General features: G+C 37.4%; 1 protein-coding gene across 2 annotated transcripts in view; it reads left to right on the top strand.

The window, feature by feature from the left end:
• The window catches only part of agbl1 (AGBL carboxypeptidase 1), a 228,607-nt gene that overhangs the window by 75,745 nt on the left and 133,194 nt on the right, over window positions 1-19,668 (top strand). For both annotated transcript variants that reach the window (XM_079809969.1, XM_079809970.1), the window contains exons 12-13: window positions 7,359-7,744; window positions 17,952-18,035. In XM_079809969.1, coding sequence (XP_079666095.1) covers window positions 7,359-7,744; window positions 17,952-18,035 — 470 coding nt within the window. The remainder of the gene's footprint in view (window positions 1-7,358; window positions 7,745-17,951; window positions 18,036-19,668) is intronic.

Consider the following 19,668-nt stretch of genomic DNA (forward strand, 5'->3'; position numbering starts at 1 on the left):
CGTCAAGGTATGTTTAAAAGATAGAGGACAACGCACTGAAATCTTTATCATATCACATGTAATCGCTCAATCAGTTTTTCATATCCACAATAACCAATATCGAATTGTATCAAATGGAAATCGTAATCGAATCGAAAGCTTGTAAATGGAAATCGAATCATGAAATGTGTCAATACCCAGCCCTAATATATATGTAAATGTAAAATATTATAAAATAAAATTTTCAGTGATCCAGAAATAGTGTTGAATCTTAAATATTTCTTGTTCATTTGCCTAAATTCAACATCTTACCTTTATTTTTGAATAATTTAAGTGTGGACTTCTGGGCTTTTTTGAGGACCAATCAATCAGAAATCAATTTATGAAAAATCATAAATCAGTATCAAACTGTCTTTATAGCTTGTTGCACAACCTCTGGTGATTTCACCCCTCTGCTATTAACCCTGCTGCGGGTCAGTCAACCGTAGGGCCATTGACAGAAATGAGTGATGACATTTCAAGTTCCATAATATGTTCAGTGTGACTCTTCATTTTAAATGTGTCACCACCCTTCACATCATGAGCGACTGGTATCGCTTTGATTGACGGCTGATCTCACAGCACAATAACACGCCTGCGGCTGTCTTGCAGAAATCCCTGCGTGGCTGCCTTTAGCATGCGGATGAGTTCAAACTAATAGAAATGTCAGCACACCTCCGGTTCATCGACGTTCAACTCCCTTCTTATTCAGACGCTGACACTATTTTAATTCAAATGATATAACATGATGTACTACGGCTGTTGAAAAGCTGCTTTTCCTTGGTTCATTTCCTCCCGCACGTATTGATGTTGTAATTCCTGCTCTCGAAAGGAAATTATGAGCTACTAATTCACTTTTTTCTTTCAATTGAACATTTTTGAAATCAATTCTATCTGCAAATGCTAGACATAAAGGCCAAGCAGTTCTTATCTCGCTATGCTTCTTCCTCATAATGAAGTTATTAAAGGAGAAATTTACCCCAAATATGAAAGTATGTCATTATTTACTCATCCCCACCATCTTAGATGTATTTGTCCCATTTATATGTGTGATTAATTTGATTTGTTTAATACTTTGGCGGTGTGAAAAAAAAGATTATTGCTATTATAATTACTCAAAATTCAAAATTATTCAAAATGTTCATCACCCCAACAACATGAAATGTATTTATGTATTGCAAACTTGATCAAACCCATTTATAACTGGGTTTTTGGACATTAATTTAAGTAGTGTAGGAATTTGACACCATTTAACCACAACTTCAGTTTGTGAATTCTCATTTATGCTTAAGGTATATATTATTATATTATATTATATTATATTATATTATATTATATTATATTATATTATATTATATTATATTATATTATATTATATTAATTATATTATATTATATTATATTATATTATATTATATTATATTATATTATATTATATTATATTATATTATATTATATTATATTTAGTGCTTTCAAATCGATTAATCGCGATTTATTGCATCCAAAATAAAAGTTAATGTTTACATATGTGTGTGTACTGTGTATAATTATTATGTATATATATAAATGCATGTATATATTTAAGAACAATATAACAATATATACAAATATTTATATTTAGATATAATGTAAATTATGTAAAATACTGTATATGTAGTATATACATGCAACTATTTCTTAAATATATACATGAATGAGTGTGTATTTATATATACATGATAATTACAACACAGTGCACACACATATATTATGTAAACATTAACTTTTACTTTGGATGTGATTAGAAGAACTAATCATATTATATTAATTATATTATATTATTATACAAATTAATTGTTTTGGGGGGGGGGATTGTCTATAGTTGATTATATTAAGATAATATTAATTATAATGTACAAATGTTCATTATACACTTTTCCATTGTTTTCTTCTGGTTTCAGCTCAGTAAACCAAACCCTGAAAGCATACTGTCCATCCTGGCCCCCCTTCTCTGTACGTGTTTTTGATGTATCTCTCCCATTATCATTAAATGCCACTGTGATCTGGAGACTCTGCGACTGGATTGGATGCAGGGTTGTAATCACATCGCTGCATTATGCATGCTGTGCAAAATACCAAGATGAAAAGAATTTACAGCAGGACATTCATGCCAATCAGTTCCCCGCTATTAATCTTGCATGACAACGATGCTCCACCTGTAATCTTCGGGCCAAAACAAAGGCCACGATTAAACGGATTTAATTCATAGCGACACGCTGTGGTTCCGCAGAAGAGAACACAGGTAAAACTGCAGAGCTGTCAAAAATATTGCGGGCTAGATAAAGGGTTGAGATTTGAAACATAAGCACGGAGAGCGAGATTGGCACAGAGCTTGTGCTCTCAGAGGGAGGGTAACGGAAGGGTCTCTTCCCCCGAGGACTCGCCTCAGGATAACACGTTTCCCTTTGATATTCAACTCTTTGTGTGATACTGTACAGGACAGCCAGGAGTTGAAAATTAGATGTGCATTTCATTCAGCATGACACCAACATCCTAGTTTCTCTGCTGACTAAGCCAAGGACTCGACATGCATGAGTCTTTTTGTTTAGTATCTGGCACAGTTCCTTAGTCAAGGCATGACAAGCATTACTGCACAGTATTAAATAGTTTACTCTCAATATTTAGTTTAGAATTTCCTTTTCTGTTACGCTTCTGTTATACTGTATATATAATGTATCAATAGTTAAAGGCACAATATGTAAGATTTTTAGATTTAAATATCCAAAAACCACTAGAACAATGTTATATATTTTGTTGACCTCTGTACTTACATTATCCCAAACATTTCCAACAATGCTTAAATCCAGAGAAATAAGCAGTTTTAACCAGGACACGGGCCGTGTCCTTGTGTCGCCTGTCAATGACGTCATATCCGTGCTACCCTTTATTTCCATAGAAACCATGGAAACACCAAAGTCGCTTAAATATAAGATGTATTTTATTAGACAGGTGAGCAACTGTTTGGATATACATTTATCGACAGAAAACGAATTGTTATACAACGTAAAACATTTAGTCTTTTTGTTTGAATCGCTTGCTGTCTTGATTCACCACAAGTAACGTTTTTATCACTTTAAGACCAAACTATTTTGTCAAATGGCTAACATAGCATAATCTGCATCATACAATATATTTTAAAATTATTAGCATGTCATTTAGTCATCCTGTTTTTATTACTATGATATTGTAATATCGATCTAGATTACTGCAAAGTGCAACAAATCTCTCATACCAGCCACTGAGCAAACGCACAGAGTAACGTTATAACATAACTTTCAACACACTCAAATGTATTAAGTATGATTGTTTTAACCATGTAAAACAGCGTTGCGTTACCCCACATACGTAATAATAAGAGCCAAAGCGGCCGACGGCGGCATAAGCATAATAAAAGCTCTGAGACCTGTGTTACGAGCTGGTCTCTCTCATTAGCATTCGCTCCTAAGGGCTCTTGTCACGTCCTGCTTCATACCACTGTAAGTTAATAAAACTTTAATACATTCGCTCATTCATGAACATGAGTCCGTCAGATTCCTTTCCATCGGCTGTGGAGGTGAAGACGACAACTCCCATGATTCCATGCTCATTCACAGCATCATCAAGCTATGCCTTTTTTTTAATAAGCAACCTCTAGTGGTGAAACTTACATACTGTGCTTTTAAGTTCTGAATTAAGTTTTTGTATTATATTATATATTGCGTTTTTATTCTTGTTTTGCCCCCTGCAATAGCTTCAATGTAGCTGCTTTTTAGTTTTTATAGTTTTTTATAAGAATAGCTTAAAGGATTAGTTCACTTCAAAATGAAATGTCCTGATATTGTACTCACCCCCATCTCATCCAAGATGTTCATGTCTTTCTTTCTTCAGCCGAAAAGAAATTATGTTTTTTGAGGAAAACATTCCAGGATTTTTCTCCACATCATAGACTTCCATGGCAACCAAAATGTTGAAGGTCCAAATCAATGCAGTTTCAAAGCGCTTCGAAGGGCTTCAGTGGCTCTGCACGATCCCAGACGAGGAATAGGGTCTTATCTAGCGAAACCATTGGTCATTTTAAAATTGATATACTTTTTAACCTAAATTTCTCTATCTTGCTCTGTGATGTGCCATGGATTGCGTAATCACGTCGGGAAGGTCACGCTAGACGTAGGCAAAAGTACCGCTCCGTGTTTACAAAGCGCACATGCGAAGACTAATACAAACGTCCTTTAGCACAAAAAAAAAAGGTAAAACAACGATGTCGGACGGGTTTGAAGTTGAAGATGGAGGGTTTTTTTTGGTAAAGGCCGTTTGTATTAGTCGTCGCACGTTTGCTTGGGGTGGTACTTCCGCCTATGTCTAGCGTGACCTTTCTGACGTGATTGTGCAATCCGTGACACGTCAAAGAGCAGCGCAAGATGAGCAATTTAGGTTAAAAGTATATAATTTATTATTATTATTATTTTTTTTTAAATGACCGATCGTTTCACTAGATAAGACCCTATTCCTTGTCTAGGATCGCGCAGAGCCTCTGAAACCCTTTGAAACTGCATTGATTTGGACTTTCAACATTTTGGTTGCCATGGAAGTCTATGATATGGAGAAAAATCCTGGAATGTTTTCTTCAAAAAACGTAATTTCTTTTCGACTGCAGAAAGAAAGATGTGAACATCTTGGATGAGATGGGGGTGAGTAAAATATCAGGACATTTTCATTTTGAAGTGAACTAATCCTTTAATTGTAGTTTGAGTACCTTATACCTTGGAAAGCTACACTTTCCAAAATTTCCCCCAAGTCTGTGTGTATGTTGCAACTAGGGATGCAACAATACAGTTAGTCCACGGTTCAATACATACCTCGGTTTTTAACCACGGTTTTCGGTTCGGTTCGGTTTTTTGCTATTCTATTCTTAGGCGACAGGAACAGCAAGAGGTTAAGGAGAAAAAAGACTATTTTTTATTGCAATACTCTTTCTTTATTTAACTTAAAAGAATTGAAAAACCTTACTTAAACTTTTAACTTCTTTAAAAAAAAAAACTTGTACACATTCCTAGTGTATTGGATTATATAAAATAAATGTATATAAAGATTTACACTTGCAGCTCAGAGCTGTACAGCAGCATTTAAGTATGAAATTGAATGAATAAATGTAAAAATAAAACACTACATAGACTTCACTATAAAATAACATTGATTCTTATTAAAGCTACTGTATTAGTTTTTCAGTCAAGAGCAGTGAGTAATTTTCTCTTTGTCTTTTGTTTTTGTATTAACATTAAAGGGATAGTTCGTTCAAAAATGAAAATTCTGTCATCGAGAAATGAATACAGGTTTGGAACAATATTAGAGTGAGTAAATAATGACAATTTTAGAGGTGAACTGTCCCTTTAAGGACAGCGTGTTCACTATAGGCTGCGCTGATGTCAATTTAAGACCTCTAATGCATCTAATATACAGTATATACTAATATACAGACACACGCGATTTTACGTTCACTTTAGACATATCCAACTGTGTTTATGTTAACCTTGTGTGTATTTGACAGTATTAGCGCAGTAAGACTACTACTTAGTTCTGTAATCACGTTTGACAGGCGTTTAGTGCACGCGCTCTGACAAGCGCATGTTAAAACCGTGCATGCGAATTAACCGGCAAGGCTTTAAAACGCATGCAAATAATGAACTTTCGTGATTATGAATAACTATAGTGTTCCGTGAGTATAACTCTACCACTAACGTGTGATGTGAATGTATGTCGCGTAGTTCAGTATATTGGGATGGAGGAAAATGATAGAATTTGCAGAAAAATAATTAATTCAATGCAAAACTGAAAAACCGCAATTCACAAGCGCGTATTGAACCGTGAATGCCGTACCGAACGGCTAGTAGCAACTCAAGTCAATTAATGATATTTGCAAACTTACTTAGCCACTAATATCCATTCTGAATTGAGTTTGACAGCTGCGGAAATTTTTCCCAAATGTGTCACACATTTTTTTTTATTTTGCTGATTATATGTGCTGATTTCAAAAACGTCAGATATGAATAGGTTTTAATGGATGATAGATTGTATAATTGAATTGACCTCAAACAGATTTGTTCGTTCCCTATGCGAATTGAATTGCTGCTTTTTCCCTCTCACCCACTTGAAGGAACAACCGAGCACACGTTCCCATAGTCCCACTCCCAGAGCTCATCAAAAGGGCCATTGTACTTGTCTGTATCAAGTTCATGATTAAAATAAGTCTTTGAAAAACATCTCAGTGCTGCTACATTATTTTAATGTTGTTATTTGTGGTTTCGAAAAACGAATATGACAAAGTAGGGCCCCCTGAGATGCAATATGCAGCCTCAAACCCGAGACGTTTTTATACAGCAAGGGTTCATTTATATTAATGCATCCTCGGCTATTGGTATTCATGGAAGTTGTGGCGTCTTTGTGTTTACACATATTTTTAGGAGTGTGAGGAGGGGGAAAAAGGGAAATTTAAATGCAATGATATAGCAGAGGGTGCAGTACTAAAGTTTTGTATCTAACAAATTCACTTTGATGGTATACAGTTTATGAGCACTGCGCCGAAGATCAGAGCAACTGATGGAACGTGGGACGCCGTTCAGAATCAAAGATCTTCCATAGGGAGGTGAAAGCAGATGATGGAGGCTTTTATCGGCACAATGTTCACTGAAATTTGCACCAGTCAGCACATCTTATCTATCGTGTTTTTTGGACATTTCACGTTCACCTTTAGGATGAGCCAGAGAATTGGACCACGGGCCTTTTTCCCGCTAAATTTATGGAAATGTATGAGGCGTGAGCTTAAATTGTTATTTGGTTGCTCTAAAAGCAGCTAGGGCCCTTGGCTATTTTGATACAGTTCATTTTATGCCTGTCAAAGACTGTAATTGGACGACCCTATTTTCTGTCAGTATCACCCTTTTGAAGTCAATAGAAAGCTGGAAGTGATGTGCACCACTCTGGGCTGCATCCTCAAAACAATTCCTTATCCTTTTTTGGCTTTCCTCCCTCAATAGTCTCTCAAAAAATCCTTTTATTTCCTCCAGAGTTTATTTTGGGTTGTTATTCTGCGGTACTGCACGGAGTGGTTGGCGGTGCCGGGGGAAAACAGGATATCTTGTGGGTGATGTTTACTGTAATCTCTCTTTGTCTTCTTTTTGCTGTTTTCTCTCACACTTTTGATTCCAGAGTTGCTGATGTGGCCACAAGTATAAAGAGCTGACATCTGTGGATGATCCCCCCCCCCCCATGAATGTCAATATTAGCTTTGCAGCTTCTTTCTAACAGTTCGGCAATCATGTCTTCTAGGATTTGGACTCCAGCTCAGAGGTCGATGAAAGCTCAGATGATGACAGCAATCTGGACGGGGACTTGGACTACAAGACGCCAAGTGACCAGGGAGACTCCCCGCCGCTCTCCGACCACGAAGAAAACCACCTCCAGACAAGAGACTTTCATAAACATTACCTCAACTGCTCCAGGAAAGGCCAAGAAGGCCACTCTAGCATGGTGGACAGGCTTCTGGAGAAGTATGGGACTTGCATTCCCAACCATGATCCCCGTCTGTACACTGCCACTGCAGCCAATACTAAGTCTATTGCTGGATACTCCATCTTAGCCTTCCCTGACTTCTGGGGACACCTGCCTCCACAAGAGCAAGAGCCCATGGCTAAAAGACCACCACATGTGCAGAGGTGAGCAATTATATCTTTCATTTTAAACATGTCACACACATATTTTGACTAAAGGAAAGGAGTTGATGAATTTTCAGACCACATTCTTAGCTGGTTTCTCAGGTGGCGACCCAATAAGGTACCAAAATTGATTCCTATGCAAAAGGAACAAAAGGTCTTGCATGGTAACAAGACGCACTGGCACAAAAATATGAAGAATTATTCATATTACTTTGGTTAAATAGGAAAATTCTACAGTTTTTTAGTGCCACCATGTTTAAAAAAAACATGATAAATCAAATATTTTGAGAGTTTAAAGCAGCACTAGGTAACTTTTCAACCTTTATAATTTATTTTCAAGACTCTTGTGATGATACATCATCTTACAATAGGTTGAATGAAACGTCTGCCATAGCCTGACGGGGTCTGTATCATTTTTAATCGTACTTTTAAACTTTGGGTTTCGGGTAGTAACCCGAGAACAAAAAGAACTACAAAATTCGACTGCTTTAAAGCATATACGTCACTTCCACCACCACCCCCAATTTCTTAAATTCGGACGTACAAACCCAACTATCGTTTGCCGAATGTTATAGTCATGGCCGAAGCAGCACAGAAAAATAAGAAAGCAAAGGTTTTGTCGGAGGAAAGCAAAAAGAGGAAACAAGAAAGTGATCGGATTAAAGGCAGGACGAGGATCAACATTGGGCCAGCGTTTGCTCGTTGGCGTGAGCTGAAGGAGGAGGGGCTACATTCTTGCAAGTAAATATATAAGACGTACAAAATCATATTTTAGGATACCTAACATGTCTGTGATATTTGTTTATTTGTCTTGCCTCAAGCTATAATGCAAATCGATTTTTCAAATTTGCAGATTCATCTATGGTAGCTTGATATTATAATATTGACGATATATGGTTATTTCCTACCACTCAAACATTGAATTGAAGTATCATATAGATTCTGTAAAACGGTAACCAATTGACTAGGCTACTTTGATGACACTGGCTTGTAAATGTGAGTATTGCGATCATTTGGTGTTTGAAAAAAATAAAACCCTTGAAATTATATTCATATGACATGCTGAAACATATGCCACTGTACCTGGGATGAAGACATTTCACACGCGACGCAAGCAGAACACCTGGATGTGAACTCCTGCAGTGTTCAGGGCTATCATAGTTGTCATGTCAACAAATGCACGTGCGGTGCATCCCCTGATGTAGAATGACAGAGTTTACGACAGTAGTAGAGGACAATACTGTTTCACAACTGTAGGGGGACCCCGAGAGCAAAACCTACCTAGTGCTGCTTTAAATGATAATAAAGTCAGTGTTTCATGAATACAACATTAAAGTATTATAAAAAAGAAAAAAAAGAAATAAAGAATACATTCGTAAAATGTACTGTGTATGAGATGTTTTAAAGGGGTGGTAAACCACGATTTCACTATTCTAACTTTAGCTAACGTGTAATGTTGCTGCTTGAGCATAAACAACATCTGCAAAGTTACAACGTTCAAAGTTTAAAGCAAAGGGAGATATTTGCTTTTAAAGAAATCAGTTTCTAAGAACTACAGTAAACGGCCAATAGGCGACTACACACATTCCTCCAGGGTTGGTGACATCAACAGGCTCAATATTTACATAAACCCCTCCTCCGAGAATATTAAATAAGGGGGGGTGAGGCCATTTTGTATCGCAGCGCTGTTGTGGTATAGTCAGGCTGGAGTGTTGTTGCCGCGATGCCGAGGAAACGCTGTTATTTTCATCCGGATTGCAGGTCTGGGGTACTTGCTCTGTTCAGCCTTCCTTGGGACGGGGGTGCGTTGCAGAGCGTTTAACATACAGCATGTTATATGCACGTGTGTTTGAGTCAGCGGGGAATCAGGCACGCAGGGCTCTCTGCAGCACATCTAAAAGAGGAAAACATCCACCGTCTTCGCGATTTCAATGCCAGATTTGCACAACGTCAGCTGCGTGAAAAAAACACTGCCGGTGCGTGGATGCACGACGCGCGCGCTGCACATTTCACGGAGGACAACACAAACTTCCACAAACTTCGCGAGTTCAATACAGGATATGCACAACGGCTTGTCCTGAAAGCTGGATTTACAAACAGAAGCTGTTTACGGGCCACAACCTGTAAGTCTGATTTATATTTCATCGATGTGTTTTCCTGTAATATGTTGTAGCAAGGAAGTAAACAGATGACAACACTGTTCTGCAAACCAGTCTGTTAAATGCTCATTCATACTTAACGTTATCCGACGAACACCTATCGTTACAAACACTAACGTTAAAATCTCAACAGCGAACCTGACATTAGTGTAAATGATTCTTTGATTAGAGCTTTTATGTATTGTTTATCTACAGGCATGCTAAACATGGTTCTGTGTGTGATTTGGCTAACTTACTAGTTAAAGCCAGTGCTTAGTGTTCGTTTTGGGTTAGTTCTTGCGACAGATATTTGGCTATAATCGTTCTAAAAATACAAAAGTTAAAGTGCCATTCCGTAGCGATCATTATAGATCCGCAGTCTTTACTCTTGAGGACTGAACAGGTTCTGCTCGATCATCTTCACTCAAATGTTCTGGGTCTGATTCGAGCTCATATGGTTTTATTGACGCCGTTGTTTCTAATACTGAACAGCCTCCGGTAAGGGGCGTGACGTTTCCGACGTGCACTAGGCGTTTAGCGAATCACAACACACTGGGCCAGCTAACCAATCTGAGCCCATCGCGTATTTTTGAGGGATCGGCTTCATACAACCCGGAAAGCATCAGACCGTTTTACAAGGAGGGACAGAGCAGTGTAGAATAAAGGTCAAATATATGAAAAATAAGGCAATTTTTTTTAAAACGAAGCATGAACACATGTTACAGTGCACCCCACAAACACAGTCAAGCCTTCAAAAGAATGTGTTTTACCACCCCTTTAAGAAATAGTTTATATTTTAGTAATGTTGCCTTTTCACCATCTTACTCTAAGAGTTATATATAAAAATTCTCATTTTAATTATGCCTTTCTTGAAAACCGTACCGGTCAAAAGTTTGGAAACATTACTATTTTTAATATTTTTGAAAGAAGCCTCTTTATTTGATCAAAAATACAGAAAAAAACCTGTAATTTATCAAAATACTTACAAAATACAATATTTGAATAGGCTTTTGGAATATTGCAAAAAATAAGCTCTGTAATCAGCACAAGTGTATAATACTTACACGTTTTGTCCATCAAGATAATTATCACAGATGAACACAACTTTAATTCATTTTGAAGCCTAAGTGCAGTTGCCAGAATTAAAAGGCTAAAGGTAGGCTATAAACCAACTACACCAACATTTTCAATGTCATCATCACTAAGCTTCCCACATCTCTTTCAGTTTTTATCTCAAAACATTTTCCAAGAACGTTTGAGTTAGACTAGTTTATAAGAGCACAATTATAAGCATAATGAGGCTGTAACAGCAGACTGAGTTTACCTGCTCGGTAGGGCTGCGCAATATATCGAAATATCGCAAATGTACATATCGCAAGGGCACGCAATATCTGAATGATTTTAACATGCTACTTCAACTAGGTACTGCGGTACTCAGTCGGAAAAGGGTGGCTTGCCCGCTTCAGGTGGGTGGAGAGTTCCTGCCTCAAGTGGAGGAGTTCAGGTATCTTGGGGTCTTGTTCACGAGTGAGGGAAGGATGGAACGGGAGATTGACAGACGGATCGGTGCAGCTTCTGCAGTAATGCGGTCAATGTACCGGTCTGTCGTGGTGAAGAAGGAGCTGAGCTGCAAGGCAAAGCTCTCGATTTACCGGTCAATCTACGTTCCTACTCTCACCTATGGTCATGAGCTGTGGGTCATGACCGAAAGGACAAGATCCCGGAGACAGGCGGCCGAAATGAGCTTTCTCCGTAGGGTGGCTGGGCGCTCCCTTAGAGATAGGGTGAGGAGCTCAGTCACCCGGGAGGAACTCGGAGTAGAGCCACTGCTCCTCCACATCGAGAGGAGCCAGCTGAGGTGGCTCGGGCATCTATTTCGGATGCCTCCTGGACGCCTTCCCAGGGAGGTGTTCCAGGCACGTCCCACCAGGAGGAGGCCCCGGGGAAGACCTAGGACACGCTGGAGGGACTATGTCTCCCGGCTGGCCTGGGAACGCCTCGGGGTTCCCCCGGAAGAGCTGGAGGAAGTGGCTAGGGAGAGGGAAGTCTGGGCGTCTCTGCTTAGACTGTTGCCCCCGCGACCCGGCCCCGGATAAGCGGAAGATGATGGATGGATGGATGGATGAATGGACTTCAACTAGGTTGATGCATATGGCAGAGAATAGACTGAGCACATGACTTTTACTTATGTGACTTGCTTGACGTCAAAAAGAGTTATTAAACGCAAAACTATTAAACTTGCAAAAAACAACTCCTTGCAGTCTTGTGCTGTCTGCTGTCTGACACACACACACACACCGAAACGTGCGCATAAGCCGTTCTTTTTTTCGTGTCTTGTTACACACTCGAACTGTCCAATACACACACAGTTATGTCAAAATGGCTGTCTTGATGAGTTTTCATGTAAACACAGTCGGTTATGCTTTAAGTGAACGATATCAGTTGGGGAAATAAATAGATTTTACACACTTAAAGCAATATCGTATTGCATATCGAATATCACATTATTTAACAAGGATATCGCATTTTTCTTCAATATCGCATAGCCCTACTGCTCGGCGTGATGACGTTTAATCTCCTCGACGGCCTCTGTAGTCCCATTTAGCCACTTCTTAGCAACCGCCTTTTTCAAAGACATGTAACAGCTTCAAAAAAATCACGAGTGTGGTAATACTGATGTATTTTATGTCGTAGAATAAAACGTGAAAGTGGCTTGAGTTTGTGTTCACCACAGACCTTATTTCAACCATTTAACCAAAAACCCCATTAAAAAAAAACTTTGATTTCGGGACGAGGGAACCAGAAGTGCTAAAATGCTAACTCGCTTCCGCATTTTGGCCTATAAAGTGATGTCATACCTGCACCACTCTATACAGTGCCCCATTCATAAAGCCGTTCACTTGCTTCGTTCCTGAACAAATAAGCCATTTTGAATCGGTTGAATGAATGACAGAATGACTTACCCATTAAGACAGTGAATTGTTGTTTTTTTTTGTATCTAGCAGTATTTTCCCCTGATGTTTTTGACTCTATCAAACAGATAGATTTAGCACAGCATTCTTCTTCTGATCAACTATGAAAGTCTGTATTGCAAAAACAATCCTGATTCAACATCAAGGAGCTCTCCATTTAGCCGTGATCACATTTAATGTTCAATATTAAAAGATTTAAAGAGACAGCCACTTTGAGAGACGTATCTGGGGAATGAATTACTCTAGTGTTTTGTTTGCTCGTAAAAACTGTGCCATTACAGACTGCGAAAAGCATTCATGGAAAAACAACAAAAAGATGTTTGGTTCCATAAAGACGCTTTCAAAACAACTCCCTGAAGGTGCCTTAATTTGTACTTTTAGTTTTCGTCTTGGGTTTTTGCACAAATTCTGTGTTGCAGCTGTTTTTAACCTTATACGTTTGCATGTTGAGATTGTCTCATTTGTCTAAATCAGATGGCGTGGACACAATTTAAGGCCTGTTCTCTATCGTTACTTACACATTGCCATATGCAAATGCTTGTAAACATCGGCACGGAGTCATTAAACTCACTGTAAGTAGAAATGAAATCCATTAAAATATTTTCTCTCTGTGTTAAACTCTCTCGCCTTAAGTGAGTATTTTGCTATCGGTGGCTGCTTTGCTCTACAGACACCCAAACTCTTTTCTACTGAAGAAAAGCACTTAAATCTATATCTAATTATGGTCGCCCCCTTCGGAAAACTTGTTTTTGCCGAAAACTTTCTTCAATGTGCAAGGGAGAGATTAAAGGGAATAGACATTTATTTCAGTCATTTCTTTAGTTTATTGTGTTTCCTCAAGGGTAAGATAAGTTTATATGGGTTCTATTCGTGTCATTTTAACTCAAAAATAGCACTTTTGGAGTTTTAAGAAGAAAGTGTCAGACAGCCAGTGACACTTTGACAGAAGTGACAGTTTTAATTCCACAAATTGCTTCATACTCCACCATTAACATTTGATAAGTCTGAAACATTTGCAGTTGAATTTGACATCCTAAAATGTTCTTTAAAACTTTTTAAAGTGGTAGCGGTTGCCGGAAATAGTGTGTTTTTTACCCTTCGTGATGGTCTACACTCAGAATTTAACATTAACGAAGGACATAATGCTTGTTTATGTCTTATTGTTTTATAGTTCTTTCCATGAATAAACCGTTTGATGAGAGCTCTCCCAGTTTATTGCCGGCCACGGCGGACTGTTAACTTTGTTTTTGCTCATTCATTCAACCCCATTATCATCTGAAATTTGCTCTCGGGATTGAAAAGTCCACACAGATTGTTTTTTTCGCTCTCTCTCGCATTTTGCTCATTCACATCGGGAGAAAGGCCTTATTATTATTATTGTTTATCTGCGACAAAGAAAATAATGCACACAAAAAAACATGAAAATTAGCCAATTAGCATAATACAGTGCAAAAAGATGAGGCATCATAGATTTGATTTGGAAATGGCATCATCCAAACAGAATTGAGAACAACCCCACCAATTATCACTGCTTTAGGCAGACTTCTGCATACAGTATTATTTCGCCTGGCCGCTTGATACGTGTCATTTGTTTAAGTAATATCTAATGATACGACTGTCACACCCTTTGTTATGCTGTGTGTACAGTGTTTACTGCGAGAGCTCCCTCTGCAGATGAGACAATTATACTATATAATAATAATAACACTAATAAACTACTACAGATCAACCTTAAATGTATAGTTCACCCAAATATGAAAATCTGTCATCATTTACTCACTCACTATCTTTTGTGTATCACGTACAGTATAATTAATGTGAATGAAGACTGAGCTTGTCAAGCTCCAACATGTCAAAACAGCACCATAATGGTAGTCAAAATGATTTTAAAATCTAAAAATAAGTTTGGGTGAAAATTTTAAGGGATAGTTCATCCAAAAATGTCCCATATCACCCTCAAGCCATCCTAGGTGTATATGACATTCTTCTTTCAGACGAATACAATCAGAGTTATATTAAAAAATGTCCTGGCTCTTCCAAGAATTAAAATGGCAGTGAATGGCAGCCCAAAATTTGAAGCCCTAAAAAATGCATCCATCCATTATAAAAGTAATCTACACGGCTCCAGGAGGTTATGAAGTGAATCGATGGGTTTAAGAAAAATATACATATTTAAAACTTTATAAAGTAAAATATCTAGCTTCCTAATTTTGGGCTGCCATTATAATGCTTGTTAGAGCCAAGATTTTTTTTTTTATATACCTCCGATTGTATTCGTCTGAAAGAAGAACCTCATATACACCTAGGATGGCTTGAGGGGGAGTAAATCATGGGCTGATTTTCATTTTTGGGTGAACTAACCCTTTAAGTTGTTATTCACCAATAATCTTCCAATAAGTTGAATTCGTGAACTGGATCAACTAGATTCATAAATCAAACGTTAAGGCCATTCTTGTGAATTGAAAGAATTGATTCAAAACGGTGATTAATTCATAAATCAGATAATATAGGATGATATTATATTATAATACAGCAATATAGCACGCAAGTCATATGGACCACTTTTATTTAACGTTTTATGTAATTTAAGAAAATGTATGTATATATCCGGGGCGAGCAGTCCATATAAGCTGCGGATGCTCTGCATACCCAAACCATTCGTGGACTCGCTAATTAATGGCAAAATATGTACGATTTTTAGATTACAATATCCAAAAACCACTATAACAATGTTATATATTTTGTTGACTTGTGTACTTGTGTTATCCCAAATGTTTCCAAGAATGTTTAAATCCAGAGAAATAAGAAATTAACCAGGACAATGACATCATAACCAAGTTACCTCTGATTTCCAGTTTCTTGATTTACCCTGAGTACCATGTTTTACCAACAAGTGTCTCATAGTAGCCGCAGAGCGAACGCACAGAGTAGCATTATAACATAACTTTCAACTCTCAAATGTATGTAATATGATAAAACAGCGCTGAATTACCCAATAGGGCTGTCATTTTTGAGAAAAATCTAATTCGAATGTCAAGCAATGTATTCGAATATATTCGAATATCTACGAGCGCCGCCCCCAACCGAAAAAAAAAGAAAACAAAAGACAACAACAACAACACCGCAACGGAGATTCAATCACAGATGTATTAACAGTCTGCAGCCATAAACAGGACTCAGGCCATAGCCTGTCTGGAAAAACAAATTGTTAACTTAATGTTTGAAACAGCAGGTTATCAACTTAATTGATATGAAGTGCCACTATGCATAGCCAATCACAGGCTACATGGAAAAAAACAGTATCAGAACAGGCACAAACAATAACGTGACAACTTAAACAGCAGCAGGAGTACGGCCTATGGCCTAGCCCAATTCTTTATTTTGTTTGCTAGAAACACTAATCTATCAACTTGATCTGGATCAAGTGCGGCTCTCTTTTTATTGACAATGTTCCCCGCGGTGGAGAACACTCATTCGGAGCACACAGACGTGCCTGGCACACACAGGTATTTGCGCGTCAATGTTGAGAGAAGTGGTTATCTTTAACGGTTACTTTACCATCTACGGTGTAGAACCCAAAATGTTTCCAGACACTAGTAGATGGGTTGGGGTCGTAATTGTCCGCTCAGGCTGGCCGTTCTGAGAGTTATCTTCCATTTTCAAAACAGACTGGCTATTATTCGCTTGATTTGATCATGGGCCTTTGCAAAAATACGCTTAGAGCGCCCTCTATTGGATGAGATGGTAAACAATAAAAAACAAACGGTCTAATCTTAGACTGTAAAAAATGCGCTACATGGCACTTTAAAAACCGGATAGTTTATTTATAGTTTAGATTACGGATATTTCACGTCATGTTCGAATGCATATTCGAATATCGAATAAAAAGTGACAGCCATCGATCCAGCGGCCTTGTTCCGCTCCAACGGCTTTCAGCCCCACCCTGCTTCATACTACAGTAACGCTAATAAATCTTTAATACATTAGCTCATCCATGAATATGTTAGACAGCTAGGAAGGCCACAGGTAAATATGGCATTTATTTTAGGCCTAATGGGTTTATGTGAAGATTGTTTTAAGTTCACTTAAGTTAAAAGTAATTTTTTAAAGCCTAATACATGTTGAAAATGAGCTTTTAATTATACTGTAATGGTGAATGTCTAACATTAATGTTTAAAAAAAAAATCTATTTCAGAGACATCAGTAACAGTTTTAGTATTAGTGATTCTGGCATTCATAAAAGATGCCATTACAAGAAATGTTTCAAATATACTGTATTTAAGTTGTTTCTACGTTCATTTGGATTGGAGAGTAACTGTGAAATTATTACAATATGACATTTTTAAAAACGCAGACGTTTTTAATCGCGATTAATTACAGAAAAAAATTGATTAATTTGGGTTTTTTAATCGATTGACAGCACTATATATATACATATATATATTAGGGCTGTCAAAAGATTAATTGTGATTAATCACATCTAAAATAAAAGTTTGTGTTTACATAATATATGTGTGTGTACTCTGTTAATTATTATTTATATATAAATAACACACACAAGCATGTATATATTTAAGAAAAAAATATTATTTTTATATATAAAACATTTATATTTATATATATTATAGATTATATAAATGTATATACAGTATATACATGCAAATATTTCTTAAATATATACATGAATGTGTGTGTATTTAAATATAAATAATAATTAACAGAGTACACACACATATATTATGTAAACACAAACTTTTATTTTGGATGCGATTAATCGCGATTAATCTTTTGACAGCCCTTATATATATATATATATATATATATATATATATATATATATATATATATATATATATATATATATATATATATATATATATATATATATATATATATATATATATATATATATATATATATATATATATATATATATATTTACAAATTAAAGTGTTTATTTTCACATAAAATACAATTTAAAAACATACATTGCAAAATAATACATAATTTATATAAGTTATGAGTTCTACTGTTGGAAATGAAAGCCTTCCTTCACTGGTTTCAATTATTTTCTCTTATTCCTTTTTTTTATTCCAGGAAGAAAGTTTTTGAAGACATCCAGCGTCACATCTGTCCAGAGGACATCATCAACAAGGTTGTTTTTGACATAGACGATCCCAGGTAACACACTTCTATTTTTTTTATGATAAAGCATTTTCATTAGATCATCACATCAGTGGCATGGGAACCATCTAGATAGTACGCTGATAAATTAATTGATAAATCCATGAAGTGCCTTTGATGGATTTTCACGGGCGCTCTTTGAAATTGGTGGCAACCACAACCTGAAAGATTTTCAGTGTTACGTTCAAGATTTATTTTTTCAAAGCTCTAGAGATTAAAACAATTACAATAGAGATTTGAAAAGGTTAACTGTGGTAGAAATACATTTGTAGGTCCAGTCTTTTGCGACCGGGTTTTAATCTTAGAGTTCCTCACCTTGTGTGTGTTTATCCAGTCAAGCTTGGTTTGACGTGACCGTCAGTGTCAGGGGCATTCTGGGTGATAAACCCTTGAATGGACAGTGTCTCTCTGCCCGCTCAGATGCTGATGGACAGCTTGTCGTCTGTAGCTGCTGTTTACCGTCATGTAGTTTGAGGGTTGCAGCAGGTTAGCAATAAAGAGCAGTGTTGTGTTATCAGAGCCGTGTGCCTCCATCATGTGGACAGTGTTCTGCGGTGATTGTCCCTGTCATTCGAAGCGTGACTGGAATTTATTGACGCAAACGGTATAGAATGAATGATTTAGCAAGAATCATGCTTAGTGTGAATCAATATCTGGGACAAGTATGGTCATAATTCACGTGTTTGTTAAGCTAATGTGACAATATGGTGGAGTGGAACATGCTCAATCAGCACAGCTGTCCAAAAATGTTTCTCTCTTTCTTTCATCTGTTCTTCTCTTCATGCTTTTCTGTTCATCAGACATATCCAATTAATCTAATTTGTCCTTCCTTTCCTTTCCTTTCCTTTCCTTTCCTTTCCTTTCCTTTCCTTTCCTTTCCTTTCCTTCCTCCTTTTCTTCTTCCTGCTTCCATTGTCTTTCTTTGTTTTCCTTCCCTTCTACTTTAATTCTGTAATTTCTTCCTTCATGTCTTCCTGTCCTTTTTCTCTCTCTTCCTCCTTCCTTTCCTTTCCATTCCTTTCCTTTCCTTTCCTATTCACCTTCCTTCCTTCCTTCCTTCCTTCCTTCCTTCCTTCCTTCCTTCCTTCCTTCCTTCCTTCCTTCCTTCCTTCCTTCCTTCCTTCCTTCCTTCCTTCCTTCCTTCCTTCCTTCCTTCCTTCCTTCCTTCCTTCTGTTTTGCTTACTTCCTTTCTTCCTCTTCCTTCCTTCCTTCCTTCCTTCCTTCCTTCCTTCCTTCCTTCCTTCCTTCCTTCCTTCCTTCCTTCCTTCCTTCCTTCCTTCCTTCCTTCCTTCCTTCCTTCCTTCCTTCCTTCCTTCCTTCCTTCCTCTTTCTCTTTTCCTTCTGTTTTGCTTCCTTCCTTTCTTCCTCTCTTTCTTTTTTCCTTCCTTTCTGTATTGTGTTTTTGGTTCCTTTATTTTTCTATCCTTCCTTCCTTCCTTCCTTCCTTCCTTCCTTCCTTCCTTCCTTCCTTCCTTCCTTCCTTCCTTCCTTCCTTCCTTCCTTCCTTCCTTCCTTCCTTCCTTCCTTCCTTCCTTCCTTCCTTCAAACATTTCTTGTTTTCTTTTTTACTTCCTTCATTCTGTCCTTCCTTCTTGTTTTTATCTTTCCCTGCCTTCCTGCCTTCCTTCC

This window comes from Gobio gobio, assembly GCF_949357685.1.
Source record: "Gobio gobio genome assembly, chromosome: 25".
Taxonomy (NCBI): domain Eukaryota; kingdom Metazoa; phylum Chordata; class Actinopteri; order Cypriniformes; family Gobionidae; genus Gobio; species Gobio gobio.